The 21565-nt window shown below is 45.1% G+C and overlaps 2 protein-coding genes across 4 annotated transcripts in view; both read left to right on the top strand.

The window, feature by feature from the left end:
* The window catches only part of wnk4a (WNK lysine deficient protein kinase 4a), a 152083-nt gene extending 135811 nt beyond the window's left edge, over positions 1-16272 (top strand). Inside the window, exons 19-25 of the mRNA XM_080455848.1 lie at positions 1095-1748; positions 1975-2082; positions 6466-6707; positions 9711-10112; positions 11106-11317; positions 11841-11941; positions 13512-16272. Coding sequence (XP_080311974.1) covers positions 1095-1748; positions 1975-2082; positions 6466-6707; positions 9711-10112; positions 11106-11317; positions 11841-11941; positions 13512-13514 — 1722 coding nt within the window. The 3' untranslated portion in view covers positions 13515-16272. The remainder of the gene's footprint in view (positions 1-1094; positions 1749-1974; positions 2083-6465; positions 6708-9710; positions 10113-11105; positions 11318-11840; positions 11942-13511) is intronic.
* Positions 16273-20946: 4674 nt separating this feature from the next.
* Positions 20947-21565, top strand: part of LOC308105249 (uncharacterized protein) — a 319910-nt gene continuing 319291 nt past the window's right edge. For all 3 annotated transcript variants that reach the window (XR_013934886.1, XM_080455889.1, XM_080455888.1), the window contains exon 1: positions 20947-21086. The gene's annotated coding sequence lies outside the window, so the exon portion shown is untranslated. The remainder of the gene's footprint in view (positions 21087-21565) is intronic.

The raw sequence follows: 21565 nt of genomic DNA, 5'->3' as shown, positions 1-21565 counted from the left end.
CTTCCTGGTTTTTCGTGGTGCCGGAAGGAACAACTCAATGCATTTTTCCATTGACATTTCCAAAAATATTTATATCTATTAATTTAAGCCTCGAATCAAGCCATCATGACATGACATGAATCATGACCATAAAACGTTTGATTCTGTGATTTTTTTTTGTTGAAAATGGCAAAACAAAGGGTATTTATTAAATATAGTATATCATATAATTAAATATAAAATAAAATAAATCACAGATTCATGTCATGTCATGATGGCTTGATTCGATGCTTAAATTAATAGATATAAATATTTTTGGAAATGTCAATGGGAAAAATGCATTGAGTTGTTCCTTCCGGCACCACGAAAAACCAGGAAGTGGGCGGGAACTGCGATGCTCTATACTGCCCCCCCTAGTCAGCCTGATGGAGGGGAAAGGAACTGGTTGGAATAACGTGTTCCTTCCACACGCTACGTCCTACCGGGGAAACTCCCCCCTGTCAGGTGATAAGAAGTGGCCTGCTCACTCCTCATGCATTGAAGGAAGCATGAGCTCGGCTCTGGGCTCTCCCTAGGCTGGCAGAGGGAGAGTAGCGCCCAGGATTACAAGCTTAGGCAATTGGCACTGGGTGAAAAATGGGTTACAAAAATCGTGCGATTAAAAAATGTGAGAACAAAATATATATGCTATCATTCAGTGGTTCTCAAACATCTTCATGTCAAGGGCTCCTAAATTGATATTTATTTGGCCTCGGACCCCCATCTCAAAAGATTTTGTGCCAAGGTCCCCCAGAAGAGAAGATTTGTGTAAAAAAAAAGGGGGGGAAAACGTTAATGAATGTGATGAAAGTTATTAGAAATTGTAAAAAAAAAAACTATTTCAAGATTTTTCAAAAACAGTAGATTTACAAGATCTTGTAGATCTGCTGTTCTTGAATAGCCAATGTATGGTTAAAATAGTTAAAAAATTATGGTGATGCTATATTAACACATTTAGCTGAGAACCCCTAGGACATTGAATTTACTGTACAGTATACGTGCCCAATGTTCAATGCCAAAAACAATTATTTGTATGAACAATTAATGATCAACTAAAATGTCTATGATGGTAACAGTCCTACACAGAGGTCCAGCATCAGGCCATGTCCTTGTCCAGGCCGCCCAGCTTGACCCAGGACGACCTTACCCCCCAGGCCTTCTCTAACGTCCCATACCAGGAGGACCGTACCCCCCAGGCCTACAGTAACGTCCCATACCAGGAGGACCGTACCCCCCAGGCCTACAGTAACGTCCCATACCAGGAGGACCGTACCCCCCAGGCCTACAGTAACGTCCCATACCAGCATGACAGCTCCGAACACGCCTACACCAACGTCCCATACCAGGAGCACCCTACCCCCCAGGCCTACAGTAACGTCCCATACCAGCATGACGGCTCCAAACAGACCTATGTCAGTGTCCCATTCCAGAATGACAGTCCACAACAGACCTACAGCAGTGTCCCGTATCAGGATGACAGTCCCCAACAGGCCTATAGCAGTGTCCCATTCCAGGAGGACCGTACCCCCCAGGCCTACACTAACGTCCCGTATCAGGAGGACAGTCCCAAGCAGACCTACACCAGCGTCCCGTACCAGGAGGACAGTCCCAAGCAGGCCTACACCAGCGTCCCGTACCCCTCATCTCATGCCCAGGTCCAGTCTCAAAGCTGCAGCTCCAACACCTCCTCAGATCTGTCCCCCTCCCCCCCGGAGAGCCCTGAGAACACAGTGAGTCGTCTTCCAGGTTCAGCGTTCAGTAAGGTTTCCTTCATTTGAAGCCATATTACTGTGTAACCTTTTCAATTAAACTAAAGTATTTATTTTGATAGCATCTTTCACTGGTATGTGTTTAAAAGAAGAAAGAAACATTCCACACGGATGTGTTTTTTTGTTGCGAATTTCTGCCCCTGACACTCCAACCAAAATGTGACATAATGTAATATTTTCCCTCTAGTTATCATCGTACGGCGGTCCGTCTCGTCCCACGGTGCCTGAGATGAGAGCCAGCGCTCCCAAACCCAAAGCCTCTCCCAGCGACTCTGGTAAGACCTACCATGCACGTGTACGCACGCTAGGGGTGGGACGATACTTTCTCCCGTGATAAATAATCGATATCCTGCCGAAAAATATCGATAAAAAAATATCGATATATATATATATATATATTTTTTTTTTGTGATACGTTGTTTTTCCTACTCTGTATTTGTGTAATGATGATTTTGAACTGTTTGGTGCTATTTTATGTGTTCATGAATTGAATACAAGGACTATCGTGATATATCGTTGGTGAATTTTCATGCAATATATCGTGATATCGCAATATATCGATATTTTCAGATATCGTGATATATCGTTGGTGAAATTTCTTGCAATATATATCGAATATCGTGATATCGCAATATATCGAACATGTCGAATATCGTGATATATATTGTTATCGTGGGCCTAATATCGTGATATATATCGTATTGTGAGGTACCCATATCGTCCCACCCTTAACGCACGCACGCACGCACGCACGAACACACACACACACACACACACACACACACACAGTGTATACACGTGTCTGACTCACCTCTTCAGACCCCAACTCAGCCCCTAACACTGTGGTAAGCTGTTCCATCTACACATGTACAGCATACATTAGTATACAGTATATAGAATACAGTACACGTGTGTTCCTCAAACTATTTCCAGTGCGTCTGAGGCCCATTAACACCCAGTCTAACACGCTTACAGTATGTTATTACTATAGCCAGGGAGCTGCGAGGGTTGGAAAATATGTCCTGTGCTGTAAGGTGTTTCTTAAAGCACTTTAACCTGTTTAAATCTGATGTCCCTATTTTGCGCACGTTATTCGTTATAGTTTAATAGTTACAAATCTTTTTTACTTAGTCAAAAGTACAGAAAATCTACAATCTACAATGTCACAAAGCATCGCAATAGGACACGTTGTGATCTTGTAAATCGCCTATTCTGTGCGACAGTATAAAATAGGACTTAAAGGGATAGTTCACCCCCAAAACGATATTTTTTCTATCGATTAGTCACAATATATTTTTTTCGTTTGTGTCTCATTCTCTAAGACAATAATTTGATGACTGGCAGCGGTTCCGGTAGGAGACACAAAGAGCCTCCTTTGTGTCTCCTACCGGAACCGCTGGCTACCGGTCCGCTGGTCATCAAATTATTGTCTTAGGAATGAGACAAAAACTAAAACATATCCATGAATTCAAGTCCCCATGGGGTGACTAATCTACAGAAAAAATGAAATGTTTTGGGTGAATTATCCCATTAAAGGTATAAATGATGCGCAGCTCGCGGAGCTAGTTCAGGCAGGCAACTCAAGGCAGAGCGCAAACCTGATCAGGTGACCAGTCACATGCACTCTTCTCCTGATCTGGGTGGTTATTTAAACTTCTCTTCTGGCTTCTCTCTCTGGCTGCGCTGTCATGCTGCTGCTGCTGCTCTGCTGTCTGTTGCCTTACCTCACTGTCTGCTGCTGACCATCACGTTTGCAATCCCACCGCCTCCCCGGCATCCACCTGTAGGCTCTGTTTCTAGATTCCCATGGGGGGGTCTTAATTCATTCCCTGTAAATTCTATTTGGCATGTAACATATATTAAAATGTTCATGCTTACAGGGAATGAATAGATACAGAGCCCTGACGCCAAACTATGCTTCATATATCTATGCTCAATTATGCTCAATAAAAATATATTCTAAAATCTAATCCAAGAGTTGTCTGACTGAAGTGTTAAATAGCTCTGTGTTCTGATAGTAGTCTGTGTGTTCAGTAACAGGAGTCTCTCCATGTCTCTACAGCTCTTTAGTAAACAGAAAATACATTTTCTGGCCAAGATACCAATTGTATCCAATCAGGAGAGAGAACGTATACAGGATACAGGATGTGAGATTGGAAGTGATGACACAAATAAATGACAAGACACAATGGGAACTGGAATACTATACAATTGAAGCTTATAAATGATCTTTTGTGGATTCTCTCTCCTGATTGGATAAAATGTATATCCCGACCTGAAACGGTATTTTTGGTTTAGTTAAAAACATGGAGACCCATCACACTTATTACTATCAGAATATCAGAGCTTTAACCTTTTTAACAAACAAAACAAAAAGATCACGTATACCCCCGTTAAGTAGTTAAAACACACAAAAACACAGACGGATAAGCTCTGCATGTGCATTCAGACACACACACACACACGAACACGCACACACGCACGCACACACACACACACACACACACACACACACACACACACACACACACACACACACACACACACACACACACACACACACACACACACACACACACACACACACACACACACATAACGATGTTTTTCTGTCCTGAAAAGTTCCCTTTATTGTGCATGTGCTACACAGTCTAATGTCCTTGTTCCGTTCAGGTCAATTTGTCTCCTGAGTTGTTTTCATGTTCTCTGCCTCTCTCTCTCTCTCTCTCTCTCCCTCTCCCTCTCCCTCTCCCTCTCTCTCTCTCTCTCTCTCTCTCTCTCTCTCTCTCTCCCTCTCCCTCTCTCCCTCTCTCCCTCTCCCTCTCCCTCTCTCTCTCTCTACTCTCTCTCTCTCTCTCTCCCCCTCTCTCCCTCTCCCTCTCCCTCTCCCTCTCTCTCTCTCTCTCTCTCTCTCTCTCTCTCTCTCTCTCTCTCTCTCTCTCTCTCTCTCTGTCTATCCTTGGTGTTTGGTGACATTAAACACCTATTAGCGGCGGCTGTTAGAGAGCCATTGCGTAAGCGCCCGCCGGCATGTCATGTTAAATGTTCCAGTGAACCCAGCCACAAAACGTAGACGTGATTATTACGGCCCTACCCACCGGCACGGGCCAATCACAAAGGCTGCCCTGGCTCGTTATAGGGCCTCTCCCCCTCCCTTATCCACACCTGTCTGTATTTATACCAGACCTGGGCACCCACACTCAACAGAGAGCCTCTGTTTGAGCGGGCTCAGGGGCTTTAACCTGGTGAGCTGCCAGCCGCTCTGCACTGCCTGTTACACAGTGACATCTAGTGGTGAGACTTAAACACTGCAAGCGTCCTTGAACTCCCCGATTACTGCCAACACTACGTCACATCAGTATTATTTCATTATTTTCATCATTCACTATTATTTTAGTAATTAGTTATTACGGCCATAAGCAGAGTCTGGACAGCTCTCTCTCTCTCTCTCTCTCTCTCTCTCACTCTCTCTCTCTCTCTCTCTCTCTCTCTCTCTCTCTCTCTCTCTCTCTCTCTCTCCTCCTTCTCTCTCTCTCTCTCTCTCTCTCTCTCTCTCTCTCTCTCTCTCTCTCTCTCTCTCTCTCTTTCCTCTCTCTCTTTCTCTCTCACCGCACACACACACACACACACACACACACAGACACAGACACAGACACACACACACAACACACACACACACACACACACACACACACACACACACACACACACACACATCACACACACACACACAACACGTTATAAACAGCATGAGGATAAATATATTACAGTAATTGTGTGTTCTGTATTACGAAAATATATTTATACATGTTGTGTAATTCTGGGTCAATGAAGCATAGTGTATATTATGGTAATAGGCACTGCCAAGCTGGCATGGCTGATGTTCAGTTTAGAAGTGATGGATGAGTCTAACCTAATGAAACTAATAATAAACAATGTTTCCATGTATCCCAACTGTTGGTCAACCAGCCTGATGACTAATGACTGTATAGCAGGAACAGAACTGCTAGTTTTGCTCTTCATTATTAATAGAGCTACTTGTCCAAACATCACGCAAATCTCTACACAGTATCTCTTTAGTCATCAAACCAAACAGGTCTTTGCTCCATGTTGAACAAAATGCTGCAAATCATGAACGCAGCGTCAGATTGTGACAAACGTTGCACAATCAAAGCCAAGTGATCAAGACGGATCCGTCAGATTTTTCATATTCTATCCTGATTGGCGAATTTCCACTAAATGCTGCTTTATATTTTTATATAGCGCTTTTATCCAAAGCGCTTTACATAGATTGTGCATTACATTCACATATCACACACACACACATTCATACACCGATGGAGGAGGAAACATGCAAGACACCAACCATGCTCATCTGGAGCAAATTAGGGGTCCAGTGTCTTGCTCAAGGACACTTCCACACTAACTCTGGGGGGATCGAACTGGTAACCTCATGGTTGCCGTCCGGCCGCTCTACCGGCCACTCTACCCCTGAGCCACTGCCCCCCCTCATTGCTGGCCCACAATACCTACATGACCTCCTTTCACGTTGTTTCAAACGTCACATATTAGGACTGGGCCTAACATAACATAACAACATCTTTTCTGTGTGAGATTAAATGTAGCTTTAATCCATGAACCCTCTGCTCATCACTGTCATGTCCTCTTTGTCCACCAGGGGGGCCAGCCTGCTGCGGTGACGGTGGGTCGCTTCCAGGTTAGTCCCAGCAAGGAGGAGGTCCTGTGCCTCCTGGGGCTCCTGGAGGCTCCTCCTCTCCTCCTAGCAGGAGGAGCAGCTCCTCCTCCTCCTCTTCCTCCTCTTCCTCCTCTTCAGAGAGCAGCACAGAGGAGCAGGCCGAGTCTGAGACCAGCCTGGGAACCTCCTCCCCGCACCATGTCCCCTCCTCACCATCACCACAGGTTAGTACCATGTCCCCTCCATGTCCCCTCCATGTCCCCTCCATGTCTCCTCCATGTCCCCCTCCATGTCCCCTCCATGTCCCCTCCATGTCCCCTCCATGTCCCCTCCATGTCCCCTCCATGTCCCCTCCATGTCCCCTCCCTGTCTCCTCCATGTCCCCTCCATGTCCCCTCCATGTCCCCTCCATGTCCCCTCCATGTCCCCTCCATGTCCCTCCGTGTCCCTCCATGTCTCCTCCATGTCCCCTCCATGTCCCCTCCATGTCCCCTCCGTGTCCCCTCCATGTCCCCTCCACGTCCCCTCCATGTCCCCTCCATGTCCCCTCCATGTCCCCTCCATGTCCCCTCCATGTCTCCTCCATGTCCCCTCCATGTCCCCTCCATGTCCCCTCCATGTCTCCTCCATGTCCCCTCCGTGTCCCCTCCGTGTCCCCTCCATGTCCCCTCCATGTCCCCTCCATGTCCCCTCCTCACCATCACCACAGGTTAGTACCATGTCCCCTCCATGTCCCCCTCCATGTCCCCTCCATGTCACCTCCATGTCCCCTCCATGTCCCCTCCATGTCCCCTCCTCACCATCACCACAGGTTAGTACCATGTCCCCTCCATGTCCCCTCCTCACCATCACCACAGGTTAGTACCATGTCCCCTCCATGTCCCCTCCATGTCCCCTCCTCACCATCACCACAGGTTAGTACCATGTCCCCTCCATCTCCATGAATTCAAGTCTCCATGGGTGTCCCCTCCATGTCTCCCTCCATGTCTCCTCCATGTCCCCTCCATGTCCCCTCCATGTCCCCTCCATGTCCCCTCCGTGTCCCCTCCGTGTCTCCTCCGTGTCTCCTCCGTGTCTCCTCCGTGTCCCCTCCGTGTCCCCTCCATGTCCCCTCCATGTGCCCTCCATGTCCCCTCCGTGTCCCCTCCATGTCCCCTCCATGTGCCCTCCGTGTCCCCTCCGTGTCCCCTCCGTGTCCCCTCCATGTGCCCTCCATGTGCCCTCCATGTCTCCTCCATGTGCCCTCCATTGTGCCCCCTCCCATGTGGCCCCCCCTCCATGTGCCCTCCATGTGCCCTCCGTGTCCCCTCCATGTCCCCTCCATGTGCCCTCCGTGTCCCCCTCCGTGTCCCCTCCGTGTCCCCCTCCATGTGCCCTCCATGTGCCCTCCATGTCCCCTCCATGTCCCCTCCATGTCCCCTCCATGTCCCCTCCATGTGCCCTCCATGTCCCCTCCATGTCCCCTCATGTGCCCTCCATGTGCCCTCCATGTCCCCTCCATGTGCCCTCCATGTCCCCTCCGTGTCCCTCCGTGTCCCCTCCGTGTCCCCTCCGTGTCCCCTCCATGTCCCCTCCGTGTCCCCTCCGTGTGCCCTCCATGTCCCCTCCGTGTCCCCTCCATGTCCCCTCCATGTCCCCTCCATGTCCCCTCCATGTCACCACCTCACCATCACCACAGGTTTGTGTCCCCTCCGTGTCCCCTCTGTGTCCCCTCCATGTCCCCTCCATGTCCCCTCCGTGTCCCCTCCGTGTCTCCTCCGTGTCTCCTCCGTGTCCCCTCCGTGTCCCCTCCGTGTCCCCTCCATGTCCCCTCCATGTCCCCTCCATGTGCCCTCCGTGTCCCCTCCGTGTCCCCTCCATGTCCCCTCCATGTGCCCTCCGTGTCCCCTCCATGTCCCCTCCATGTCCCCTCCGTGTCCCCTCCATGTGCCCTCCATGTGCCCTCCATGTGCCCTCCATGTGCCCTCCGTGTCCCCTCCATGTCCCCTCCGTGTCCCCTCCGTGTCCCCCTCCGTGTCCCCTCCGTGTCTCCTCCATGTCCCCTCCGTGTCCCCTCCATGTCCCCTCCGTGTCCCCTCCTTGTCCCCTCCATGTCCCCTCCATGTCACCACCTCACCATCACCACAGGTTAGTACCGTGTCCCCTCCATGTCCCCTCCGTGTCCCCTCCATGTCCCCTCCGTGTCCCCTCCGTGTCCCCTCCATGTCCCCTCCATGTCCCCTCCATGTCACCACCTCACCATCACCACAGGTTCGTGTCCCCTCCGTGTCCCCTCCATGTCCCCTCCATGTGCCCTCCATGTCCCCTCCATGTCCCCTCCATGTCCCCTCCGTGTCCCCTCCATGTCCCCTCCATGTGCCCTCCATGTCTCCTCCATGTCTCCTCCTCCTCACCATCACCACAGGTGGGTACAGGAGACAGGTACATGTATTGTTACTTTAAAATTAGTTAGTTACTGTAACTATGAAGATATAGTTTTAAAATAAACTAAGTGAAGTGGATGCAGAGTTCACAACACAACTATAACACATCTCTGCTGTCGGGCAGAAACCAACGATGTCCAAAATATTAACTTTTCAGGAAATGAAAAAAAAAAACATATTTTTAAAGCAACACAATACTGCCTCATCAGAGTTGGTAAGGTGACTTTCTACATGTCAGATACTTGAATGTGTCTTTATATTATCATCACTTTACCCAAATACATTTTATTATATTAAATACATTATATTATCATCACTTTACCCACATACATATTATTATATCCAATACATTATATTATCATCACTTTACCGAGATACAGCTCAAGTGGAGTTAGGAGGGTTTTTTTTTACCATTCATGTGGAGATGGTTGATTTGTCCATCATTGGTTAGAAAAAAACTAATCATAAAGTAATAATAATAAATAAAGTTTATCTTCTGCTCTGCAGCAGCTCTTTGTGAGGGGGAGGAGTTAGGAGGTTTGACCGACAGTTTGAGGATCCAATGGAGTTAGGAGGTTTAGTCAGAAGTGCTTTTTAATACTTTTCATTGGTTCAATATTTATAAAATCCACACACAGACGTAAAGGGTGTTCAATGGCACTGAATTATTAAAGAAAAGGAAAAAGTTGAAAAACGGAGATAGGAGCTTTGCGCCCGACAGTGACGAAATACAAATGATTCAAAAGGTTACTTAAGTGTGTAAATGTAACTAATTACTTTCCACCTCTGACCACACCCCCACAGGGCGTCGGCAAATCCTCAAAGCGCTGAAAGCCAGGCAGGGGGGCGGGGCTCCAACCAGGAGAAACGACAAGGGGGAGGAGCCAGGAAAGAGGAGGATGAGGAAGAGGAGGAAGAGGAGGCGGAGCAGTGTCAGAGAGGAGGAGGAGGAGCCAGGAGTAGGCGGAGCCGGAAGCGAACGTGCAGCCTCAGCCTGATGGGGACGTCGGCGGACAGCGGCCTATCGGTGACGGCCGGGGGGGCGGAGCCGTCGGACGGAGGGGCGGGCAGCCCGCAGTACAACAGCCACGCCCTCAACCACCTGTGGATGATGAGCTACAGCCGGGGCCCCGCCTACCCCAGCAGCGACGACTCTGACAGCGACGACGACGACATGTGGGAGGAGCTTCACGAGCTCAGGGCCAAGTGAGTGCTAGCTATTGGTCCATGTGGGAGGGGCTTCACGAGCTCAGGGCCAAGTGAGTGCTAGCTATTGGTCCATGTGGGAGGAGCTTCACGAGCTCAGGGCCAAGTGAGTGCTAGCTATTGGTCCATGTGGGAGGAGCTTCACGAGCTCAGGGCCAAGTGAGTGCTAGCTATTGGTCCATGTGGGAGGAGCTTCACGAGCTCAGGGACAAGTGAGTGCTAGCTATTGGTCCATGTGGGAGGGGCTTCACAAGGTCAGGGCCAAGTGAGTGCTAGCTATTGGTCCATGTGGGAGGGGCTTCACGAGCTCAGGGCCAAGTGAGTGCTAGCTTTTGGTCCATGTGGGAGGGGCTTCACAAGGTCAGGGCCAAGTGAGTGCTAGCTTTTGGTCCATGTGGGAGGGGCTTCACGAGCTCAGGGCCAAGTGAGTGCTAGCTTTTGGTCCATGTGGGAGGGGCTTCACGAGCTCAGGGCCAAGTGAGTGCTAGCTTTTGGTCCATGTGGGAGGGGCTTCACAAGGTCAGGGCCAAGTGAGTGCTAGCTATTGGTCCATGTGGGAGGAGCTTCATGAGCTCAGGGCCAAGTGAGTGCTAGCTATTAGTACCGTTGCATTTTTTTACGATAGTTCACCCCTTTTTTCCTATTGATTAGTCACCCCCTGGAGAACTTCAATTCATGGATTATTTTTTGGTTTAAGACAATAACTTGATGACCGGCAGCGGTTCCGGTAGGAGACACAAAGAGTCTCCTTTGTGTCTCCTACCGGAACCGCCGCCTACCGGTCCGCTGGTCATCAAATACAAATACCTTATAAAGGATTTTTAACCATAGTTATAAATGATTTAATAATCATTTACAAATGTAAACAAACAGTGTGTTCATGATTAGTTAATTGTCTACAAACAGCTCATAAATGTTAATTCAGTGTTTTATATATATATGTCATTATTATGAAGTGCTACCCCGTCTTTTCCTCGTCTCCTCCCTCCTCAGACACCTGGGGGAGGTGCAGAGCCTGCAGACCAATCAGAAGAGAGAGATCGAGGAGCTGTACGAGCGCATGGGGAAGGTCCCGCCCCCGGGCATCGTGTCACCGGCCGCCGTGCTGTCCAGTCGCCAGCGCCGCCTCTCCAAAGGCTCCGCCTTCCCCGTCGCCTCCCGCAGGAACAGCCTGCAGCGATTGGACGCGCTGCCGCCTCTCCAAGGTATAAGCCACGCCTCCTTAGATAACACACGCCTCCTTATGTATAGAATTATACACGCAGCTCAGATTACATGCAAGTTTCCTTTGCAGTGGTGGAAAGTAACTAAGTACATTTACTCAAGTACTGTACGTAAGTACAATTTTAGGGTTTTATTTTTATTTACTTGAGTATTTCTACTCCACTACATATCAAAGGCAGATATTGTACTTTTTACTCCAATGCAATGATTTGAAAACTTTAGTAGTTACTACTGTGTAGATTTTAATTATTATTACGAAACCACTTCAGACCCTATACTTTGGCAATTTGAAAATAGCCGATCTACAAGCTCACAACGCGTCGCTGTGCGACGCGTTGTGAGCTTGTAGATCTGCTATTTTCAAAAGATTTGTATACATTTAAAAACTTGTGGAACGGGACATTCTGCAATACTGGGTACGTTTACCTTTGGTACTTTAGGTATATTTTGATGGCAATACTTTTGTACTTTTACTCAAGTACATTTTTAATACCGGACTTGCAGGAATCATCAGGAGGAACTCCCTGGGAGGTGGAGGCAGCAGCAGCAGCTCCCAGGAGAAACCCAGCAAAGGAGTGACCTTTGCTGCTGACATCAGTAGAATGGTGGGTGACCTCTCAACAGTTCTTTCATATACGTATTATTCTTTGAGACACACATACGGGTATTTCCGAATCCGCCATTCTCTTCACCGTGGGTGAAACAACACAGCTTTCACCAAAGGAATTGCGTTACGGAACGTTCACATTGTTACATTAAAATGTTTACAATTATTTTATTTTTTTAGAGTAGCCAATTCGTTTTTTACCCCCTTTTTCTCCCGTCGTTGTACCAATTAATTCCTCCCCACACACATTTCTGTTTTGTGTCACTGCTGTTATATCCAGGGGTGCACATAACTGTTGCGCAGGTGCGCATGCGCACCTAAAATAAATAATGCGCGGCACATCAGACGACGCGAGGCGCTTTTGCGTACCAACAGCTGGGACAGGAATTTCCAAGCTTTTATTTTTTAGCAAAAATAAAAAATAAAAGCCTGGAGATCGAGGCTAGGAATTTACTTCCTGAAGCCACACTCACACAATCACGCTAAAGCACGCGTCGGCCCCATGTACAGCCATTAGGCGCAGGGGGAGAGGACGCATGCTGCAGTGATTGTGTGAGTGTTGCCTCGCATCGCCTCGCATTGCCTCGCTGCGTGCACGCAGCCAGCAGCGGCTGTTAGAGGCACTCGTCACCGATGATGAACGCACCATAATGGTGCAAAATATGCAGTGAACGTCCCAATCTGGCGGATAAAAGCAGCACAGCACAGGGCACCAACCTTGGGGGGTTCACCAAACGGTGTGAGGAAAATAAAACGGCAACAAACGGCGACATTTGGAAGCAGAGCGTCCTTTTTTCTCGCGCAGCACACCGCACCCCCCCCCCCCCCCCTTTGACAAAACTGTCCCGGTGGCAACGGCGGGACGGGACCATTTATTTGGTGCGCACCAAGTCACATCTCCAGGTGCTCCTCTGAGTACTAGACCTAAAAGGTTATGTGCACCCCTGGTTATATCCCATTGACTCACCTACCAGTGAGGAGTCCCCACCAGGAGGACGTAGAGCCTTCGTCCTACTCCTCCCGCCCAACACTCCTCGCTGACAGGTGCCGCCCCAGCCCATAGGAGTACGTGCAATGACCAATATCACCCTCCTACCCGCCCGGCTTCCCTCCCCCAAACACGGGCCAATTGTGTTCGCGTAGACGCCCGGCAAAGCCGGTTGCACCACAGTGGATTCGAACCCATAACCTCCGTGGCGGTGGGCAGTGACTTTACCACTGCGCCACCCGAGCGCACCACATTGTTACAATTTGTCAGATGGGGATTGGTGGACACGGGCGTTCTTGCTCGGATCACTGTTGCGATCATTGTTGTTTTGTCCTCCTGCACGTAGCGGGAGAAAAAAAAGCTGACCACAATCCAGCTCTTGCCGCCCGCGGGCGTGTGCACAAACGCCCGCCTGCCTCACCGCCCCTCAACTTCTCCGCGCGTCCCAAATGATCGCCCGCCTCTCATTGAAAATGAATTACATAGGTGCGTCGGCCGCTCCCCGTCTGAAACCATCTTTAATCTGTAAAGTGTTGCTATTAATCCAACTATGTTTCATTGTTCTTCTCTTCCACCACAGTAAGAATGTTCAGCCAATCAGGCTGCAGATCCAGACTACCTCATCTGAAGTGTGACTGCATTAGTGAGACCCGGCCCGTCAGGGGGGGGGGGGCGGGGGGGATCAGCACCCCCCGCCCCCACCCTTCACCATGAGCAAACAACCCCCCACCTACAGCACCACCGTCTTCTCCCGGTCCAGATGGTCCCACGGTTTCCGGCCACTGGTCATTTATACCTCACACAATCTACACTGTATTCCGTGAAAGGCCAAAGTTTATACTTCCTCGTAACCAAAGCGACGAGCGAGTCGCGCAAACCTTTTTTTTTGACGAGGTGTCGACGGTATAAATGAAGCCTTTATAAGCCTGGATGGACGAAACACAAGAACACAACTTACACCAAGAACAGATGGTGATTTCACTGCAGTTTCCACACCGAGGAAGCAACACATTGATTTGATTTGTTTTGTTTTTCTTTTCTTTCTTTTTTTTGGGACTTCTTGCGCATAGATTCCATGCTAGCGTCTTGTCAAATGCAACGGTTCACACAGCGATAACAGCCTCCACCCGCCTAGAACACCACCTGAACAGGACCTCTGCTCGGCGTCAACATGCATATACAGCTCGACGTAAATTAGTACGTTTTTATTTTCTTTCAGCATAAACCAGTCCATTGCATTGCGTTAGTCGACTATAGGCAACATTTGGCCAATCGGATCGGACTATAGAAATCCTTAGTCGGGGACAGGCCTACTGTTGTTATTATCAATGTCTCCTGTAACCGCTGACAGCACAGCGAGGTGTTGTTCTTCATAATCATATACTGTAGGTATCGGCTGAGCGGCACGTTATGCTTTGTTGTGCAGATGAATAGAGACCTTGTTCGACCTTAGTGTGTGTGTCATTTAGTGCAGGGGTACTCACAGCGGGGTCCAGGGACCCCCTCAAAAGGGTCCTTGAGGGCATTCCAAGGGGTCCGCAGCTAGATTAATGATAGTTCGGAACCTTAATGGACCGGTAAAGGTCTGTAACTCCGAGAACGTACCAATGGAAACAACATGGACCCGGTAAGGTTCCATTTGGTTCCATTCGTTGCACCATAGGAGGCCCAGTGGTGGAAAAAGTACTGAAATGTTTTACTTAAGTAAAAGTATCAATACTGCAATGTAGAAGTACTCTGTTACAAGTAAAAGTCCAGAATTCAAAATTGACTTGAGTAAAGGTACAAAAGTATTGGTATCAAAATGTACTTAACGTACCAAAAGTAAAAGTACTAAAATGATTGAAAATAGCAGATCTACAAGCTCACAACGTTGTGAGCTTGTAGATCAGCTATTTTCAAATAGCCTATGTATAAAATAGGGCTAAAGTGGTTAATGTATGTTTTATAATATAATAGTTTATATCTGCAAAGTAACTAGTAACTCAAGTTTTCAAATACTCCAGTAAAGTAAAAGTACCTACAATGTTTACATTTTACAAGTACAGTACTTAAGTAAATGTACTTAGTTACTTTACACCACTGAGGCCTATGGTGGTCCGGGGTCCTAATGCACACCAAACTGGGGGGGTCCTTGAAATCAAACATTTTGAGGACCACTGATTTAGAGTGTGATGTCAGAAAGATCCAGAATACAGGAATACAGTTCAGATGTTATGACTGGGACATCAGTCTAGGGGGCGCTGTTTCCAAAAGCAACAGCAGTGCAATAATAATGATTTCTGTGAGCACAACGTGTCGACAGAGCTAATCCGTTGTCTGAGAGAGAGAGAAACACATTTATTGTACACTGCCGTTACAATCATTGATGCACCACTTTACTAATAGCTAGCTTCCTCTGGCAGAGAGACAATATGTAGGTCAAATGTATTTTCCAACAGAGAAAAACTGAGAAACATGTAAGACATTGGAAGCTAGGTATATTATTTGCCTAACGTTGAGGTTTAGAAAATCTTCAACAACATACAGATTGGATGCCAAAAAACATTTATGTTATTCGAGTCAATTTAAAATACTTTTGGCTGCACTGATGAAACAAAAAGGAACCTTCTGGTATTTTTTACACGTTATAATAACTTAATGACATCTCCAGTATGTATGGACAGGAATCAACAATATGTCCAAATACTACGGGCTGGTAAAAAAGAAAAAGAAAAAAGTTAATTCAAGTCAGTTCAAATTAACGATTAATCCTTAAAACTACTGGCCGTACCCCTTTGTCTGTAAATATGTATATAATGCTTTTATAGATTGTTTACAAGATATATCAGAGTAAATTAAATGTGTTGGCAACTTTAATTCTTGCTGAAGCGAAGAAGAAGAAGAAAAAAGAATCACATGATGACATGTTGCCTCTTGCATAGATCAAGCACCTTCGTCACTTTAGCGGTAGTTTCTCATGCATGTATTTGATATGAATAAATACAAGCTGTTGTTGTGTCCAATGAGGAGAACAGTGAGTGGATCATTCATATCGTTGCTGTCGGGCAGAAACCTCTTAAATCCACATTTTAACTTTTTGTGTGTTTTTTTCCCCGTAAATCAACGCCCCTTCTTGATCATACCACAGCGTCACACAAAAGCGCCAATAGAGGCTATGAGTGTGACATCATCGTACCCGGAAGCAGTGGTGGAAAAAGTACTCAAATGTTTTACTTAAGTAAAAGTATCAATACTGCAATGTAGAAGTACTCTGTTACAAGTAAAAGTCCCGAATTAAAAATGGACTTGAGTAAAAGTACAAAAGTATTGGTGTCAAAATGTACTTAAAGTACCAAAAGTAAAAGTACAAAAATGTTTGAAAATAGCAGATCTACAAGCTCACAACGCGTCGCGATGCGACGCGTTGTGAGCTTGTAGATCTGCTATTTTCAAATAGCCTAGGTATAAAATAGGGCTAAAGTGGTTAATGTATGTTTTATAATGTAATAATGTATATCTGCAAAGTAACTAGTAACTAAAGTTTTCACATAATTGTAGTGGAGTAAAAGTAAAATATTTACCTCTGAGATGTAGTGGAGTAGAAGTAAAAGTACTGACAATTGGAAACACTCCAGTAAAGTAAAAAATACCTCAAAATTGTACTTAAGTACAGTACTTGAGTAAATGTACTTAGTTACTTTACACCACTGCCCGGAAGTTATGAGGGAACACCTACTGAGTGGCAAAAAAAACAGCTTCTGGCCTTGACAGTCCATACATCCACACAGAAAAGTCCTTTCTGATTGTAATAAAACGATAAAACTATCTGCAAAGTTTGTGTTTCATAAAGATCCACCATAGAGACACGTTATGAGCTACTTTCTGTCAATACATTCCGTGCAGGCGATAGTTTTTCTAAGTGTCAGAGTTTAGAAGCGCTCGTTTCCAACAACCCAACGTCCTGCTGCCTCTGCATCATGTGACATTTAGAAACAGGTGGTACGCAGGACCGTTGAGTGATTTACAACGAGCGCTTCCAAACTCCAACGCTCCATGCTGCTCAATAGACCATATTCACACGGCGGCCATATTGGAATTTAACATTGAAAGTGCCGCCACCCGGGGTGGCTACTTTCATTGACTTCATAGAAACATGGCCGCCGTGTGAATATGGTCTATGTTCTGCCCACTCAGTCTAGATGAGGGGGGCGTGTCCCGGTGGAAAAGTGACGCATGTGCATACTCTCTATAGTAGCAGATCTACAAGCTCGCGACGCGTTTCGAGCTTGTAGATCTGCTACTTTTGCCGTTTTTGAATTTGAATCCCGAAAAGGAACAGTTTTGGACATATGAGGTTTCCACCCGACAGAGACGATACATTATGACGCCTTCATCATCATAATTACTTATTGTATTGGCAGTGATGGGCAAAGTACTCAACCCCAGTACTTTAGTCAAAGTACAGATACTCCTGGTCAATATTACTACTCGACTACAAGTGAAATTTGCTCAGTCAAATGTGTACTAGAGTACTTGATTTTTTTTTTTTAAGTATTGAAAAGTACATGCTTAAAATGTATAAATGTTCCCACAAAATGTAAAGATTTTCCATGCATTTTCTAACAAGCATCAGCAATAGTGAAAATAGCAGATCTACAAGCTCACAGCGTGTCGCAAATACTAAAAAAATAGAGTACTCAAGTAAATGTACTTTGCTACTCCACTGCTTCTTGGACTAAATGTATATTTGTAGTTGACATTGAATTTCCATGAGTTGAAATGAAGAGAAATGTTACAGAGATCACTTCAAACTGTGAACCCATAGCAGTTGCCTTTAGACACTGAATTGTATCGTCTATATATATAATATTCATTTGAAGATTTCCATAATCTATAATATATTCCACGAAAGAAGCTTTAATTTTCGGTTCTGAAATGTTGAATGTAAATATATATATGTAATTGTATTTGCTCTCTAAAGCTGCCATGCTGAATCTGTGCCTTTGCCTTGCAAATGTCTTCTTTTATATTTGTACTCAAGATTTGGTGGCGAGATCAGGCTCCATGAAATCATATTTTGAGAAAAATTAAAAGTGATTTAAATTATGATTGCTGACATTGGTTTGATTTGTAAAAACAATCTTTATAAAAAAAAAAAAATGGGGGGGGGGGGGCAGATGAGCTTAATGTGCAACATTGTTTTCTCACCCAACAGTAAACAAACCAACATACAGTATAAGTGTATACAGGGTATCTGCACGTTTATAAAGTTACAATTTAAGGACCAAATTGGCCAAATTGGCAAATATTTCGTAAGAAAGAGGCACACATTGTGAAAATAGCCGATCTACAAGCCTCGCACTGTGCGAGGCGTTGTGAGCTTGTAGATCTATTTTCATAATGTTTATTGGTGGAACTGAGTCAAACCTACATTTCCAAGTGCTCGTCAGGGTGGGGGGTCCCCAGTTAAAATTTGATTATTTTGGGGGGTCCCCAGTTAAAATTTGATTATTTTGGGGGGTCCCCAGTTAAAATAGGATTATTTTGGGGGGGTCCCCAGTTCAAATAGGATTGTTTTGGGGGGTCGCGGCCTGAGAAGTTTGGAAACTCTTGTCTTCCACTTTCTGTGGCTGATCTCAGAGACACTGTGACTAGACTGGAGCAGATGAAGACCAGAATCATGTCCTTCTTCAGGGAAATCCTCAAGAAGGATCAGACTCCACCATGAAGACAAACTTTGATTATAATTCCATAATGTCTTTATAGACACCACCCCCCCCCCCCCCCTTCACTCTCCCTTTAACCCCTTCCTGACACCTTCTTGCCATCTCATATTTTCTGACTCATTGTTGCCCCCTACTGGTGGCCTTGGGAGGATGGCACCATAGTTAACATTCATCAAGCTACAGGTGTGTCACACACACACACACACACACACACACACACAGAGAGAGAGAGACAGAGAGCACATATTGATTGGCAAACTAAAAAAGGTATTTCTTTTTAGTTATCTTGTTTGACTTGTGTCATTTTGTTTGAAACTTAGATTTTTCATACATATACAAACTCCTAAATCAACCTGCTTTGGATTCTATCAAGACAATCATCAATCAACATCATCAAACAGTGAGTAAAAAAATCCATATCCTTTGTTAAATGTTTGTCACAATAAGACTCGTTGGAGCTAATCATGTCCAGTTAGTTTCAGTTTTTTTTAAAGAGTTTTTTTTGGGGTATTTGTATGCTATGCCAGAGGGGGGCAGTGATGAGTCACATCACACAGTCAAGTGTCGCCTCAGTCTGTTCTGGATCACAGGAGACCTATTATTTATTATTACCATAACATGCTACAGTGTAATATAGCATTAAGTCACACAGAACCATAGACTAGTCAGGGGGGGGGGGATAAACTGATCAGTCACTGATAAACTTCAACTTGACTTTATTGTTCAAAGACTAAAGTAACACGTCCTCTGTCTTTGATGCTGAGACAAACTGTAAAAAGACAGAATCATAACAAAAAGAAAGAGGCTCACAACTCACTTTTACAATAACTTTATTCACGGCAGCAACTCATGTTTTGTTTTTTATACAAACTACCACACATTGCAGTCATATTTGAAATAATAATTATAATAATAGAAGATATAAAAAGAACAATAAAAAATGCATAAAGTGAGTACAAATAATAATAATTTTAATGTTGGTTTTAGTTTTCACAGTAAACCTGGATTAATTTTAACACTGTCTGTTGCCCACTACCTTAAACTAAATTTAGATTTGAATTGCAGGCAGGCAGGCAGGCGCCCACCTACCTGCCTATGGCTGTCTGCCGACTTTTGATAGGGACACTCTTTTACGTGTAACACCGAAATGAAATGTTTCTCCACCCACTCACTGCTGAGTACAGAATGGAGTCATGACGACTTTTGATAGGGACACTCTTTTACGTGTAACACTAAAATGAAATGTGTCTCCACCCACTCACTGCTGAGTACAGAATGGAGTCATGACGAATTTTGATAGGGACACTCTTTTATGTGTAACACCAACATGTAATGTGTCTCCACTTACTACACAGTACATAATGAATAGAACAGTGTAGAGGAGGATTTACACTTTAGGAAACATAGGTGACCGTCTGGGGCCCAACAATCAGGGGCCTCATTACAGTTCCCCAAATTATTAGTTTTAAATGTTTTAATTCCTATGTTGAGGAGCTTAAATTTTACTCTCATTCTCTCTTCTATAAATGCAATAAATAATTGTGATTGTTTTGTAAACATGATTTACTGGCTTTTTATAAATCAATAACAGATAGTATGCCATGAACAAAACAATATTGTGAATCTTTAGAAAAAGAAGTGCATGAAAAAGCCACTACAGAAAGTACTCGCACATGTAATTAGTTACTTTCCACCACGTGCCCTGTTTTCACTGTCATCTTTGCTCTTTAGACTTTTGGATATAATCCCATCTTTCTCTTGCATTGCTATAGCATTATCGTAACGGAGGCAGAGACGATATATATATATATATATATTATTATTATTATAATTTTTCACACACAGAAGGCCATGGCTCTCTCTATCTCTCTCTCTCTCTCACACGCACGCACGCACGCACGCACGCACGCAGCCACGCACACACACGCACACACACGGTTAGTTTTAACCTACATGTCAGTAGCAAATAAAACTAGCAATTCAATTCAAAATTTATTTTCATACACTGTGCAGTGTATGGAAAAAAAATTGTTCTTGTTCTATGTTATATGCTCACAATAACACACAGAGAGACAGAGACAGTTGTAATGTAATACAGCATATAGACACTAAGTGTGAATATTTAGCTAAAGGTAGATCTATAGCTTAGTGAGACACTACAGGTAAAACAGTGCTAAAAGTGAAGGGCTCATGTGGAGGACTCTCATTTGGCTTGTTTTCATGAACATTATTTTTCATGTGTAGACATGATCAGTTGTTGTTTGACAATCTCTCTCTTTCTCTGTGTTTCTCCGCCCCGCTCACAGCTTCATCTAACCGGGACATAGAAACCATTTTATTATCAGGTTTCAACTTGTATCTGATGCTGTGTTCAACTACAAGACGTTAACATAATCATAGTTCAGTGTCTACAGACCAGGACCATGGACACACACTGTTAATGACAGGTAAGGATTCAATGGTGTTACAATAGAGCTGTATGACAGGACATTACACTAGTATAACATGATGATTAAATATTTTAATAATATCTTCATTAACCATATGAACCCTATGGTACCTATTCTGGGGTGAACGTTGTGCAAAAATAGAAAATCTAGTAGTTGTAGTTTATTGGAAGCCGTTTGTGAAGACAAATAATACTGTATATCAGGGTTTGTTCAGGTTCAGAATGAGCCTTTGGGAGGTTTATGATACATGACAGTAAACATGATCCGTCCGTATATCGTGACTTTGTAACAGTAAAGACAATAACTATGTGTTACCTTACTTACATTTATTTACAAGCAAAATGTCTTCTTGATTAAATGAAACAGTTTTGTATTAATTGTTTACAAAACTGCTTAAAAAGTAATTGTATTACAACATAGGAAGGGGAGGGGGGGGTTGAGGGAGAGGACAGTGGAAACCATTTGAAAAGGCAGCT

The sequence above is a fragment of the Gymnoscopelus braueri genome, assembly GCF_963280865.1.
Source record: "Gymnoscopelus braueri genome assembly, chromosome: 17".
Classification (NCBI taxonomy): domain Eukaryota; kingdom Metazoa; phylum Chordata; class Actinopteri; order Myctophiformes; family Myctophidae; genus Gymnoscopelus; species Gymnoscopelus braueri.
Note: the sequence above shows the minus strand (reverse complement) of the source record. Positions and strands in the feature narration are given on the sequence as shown.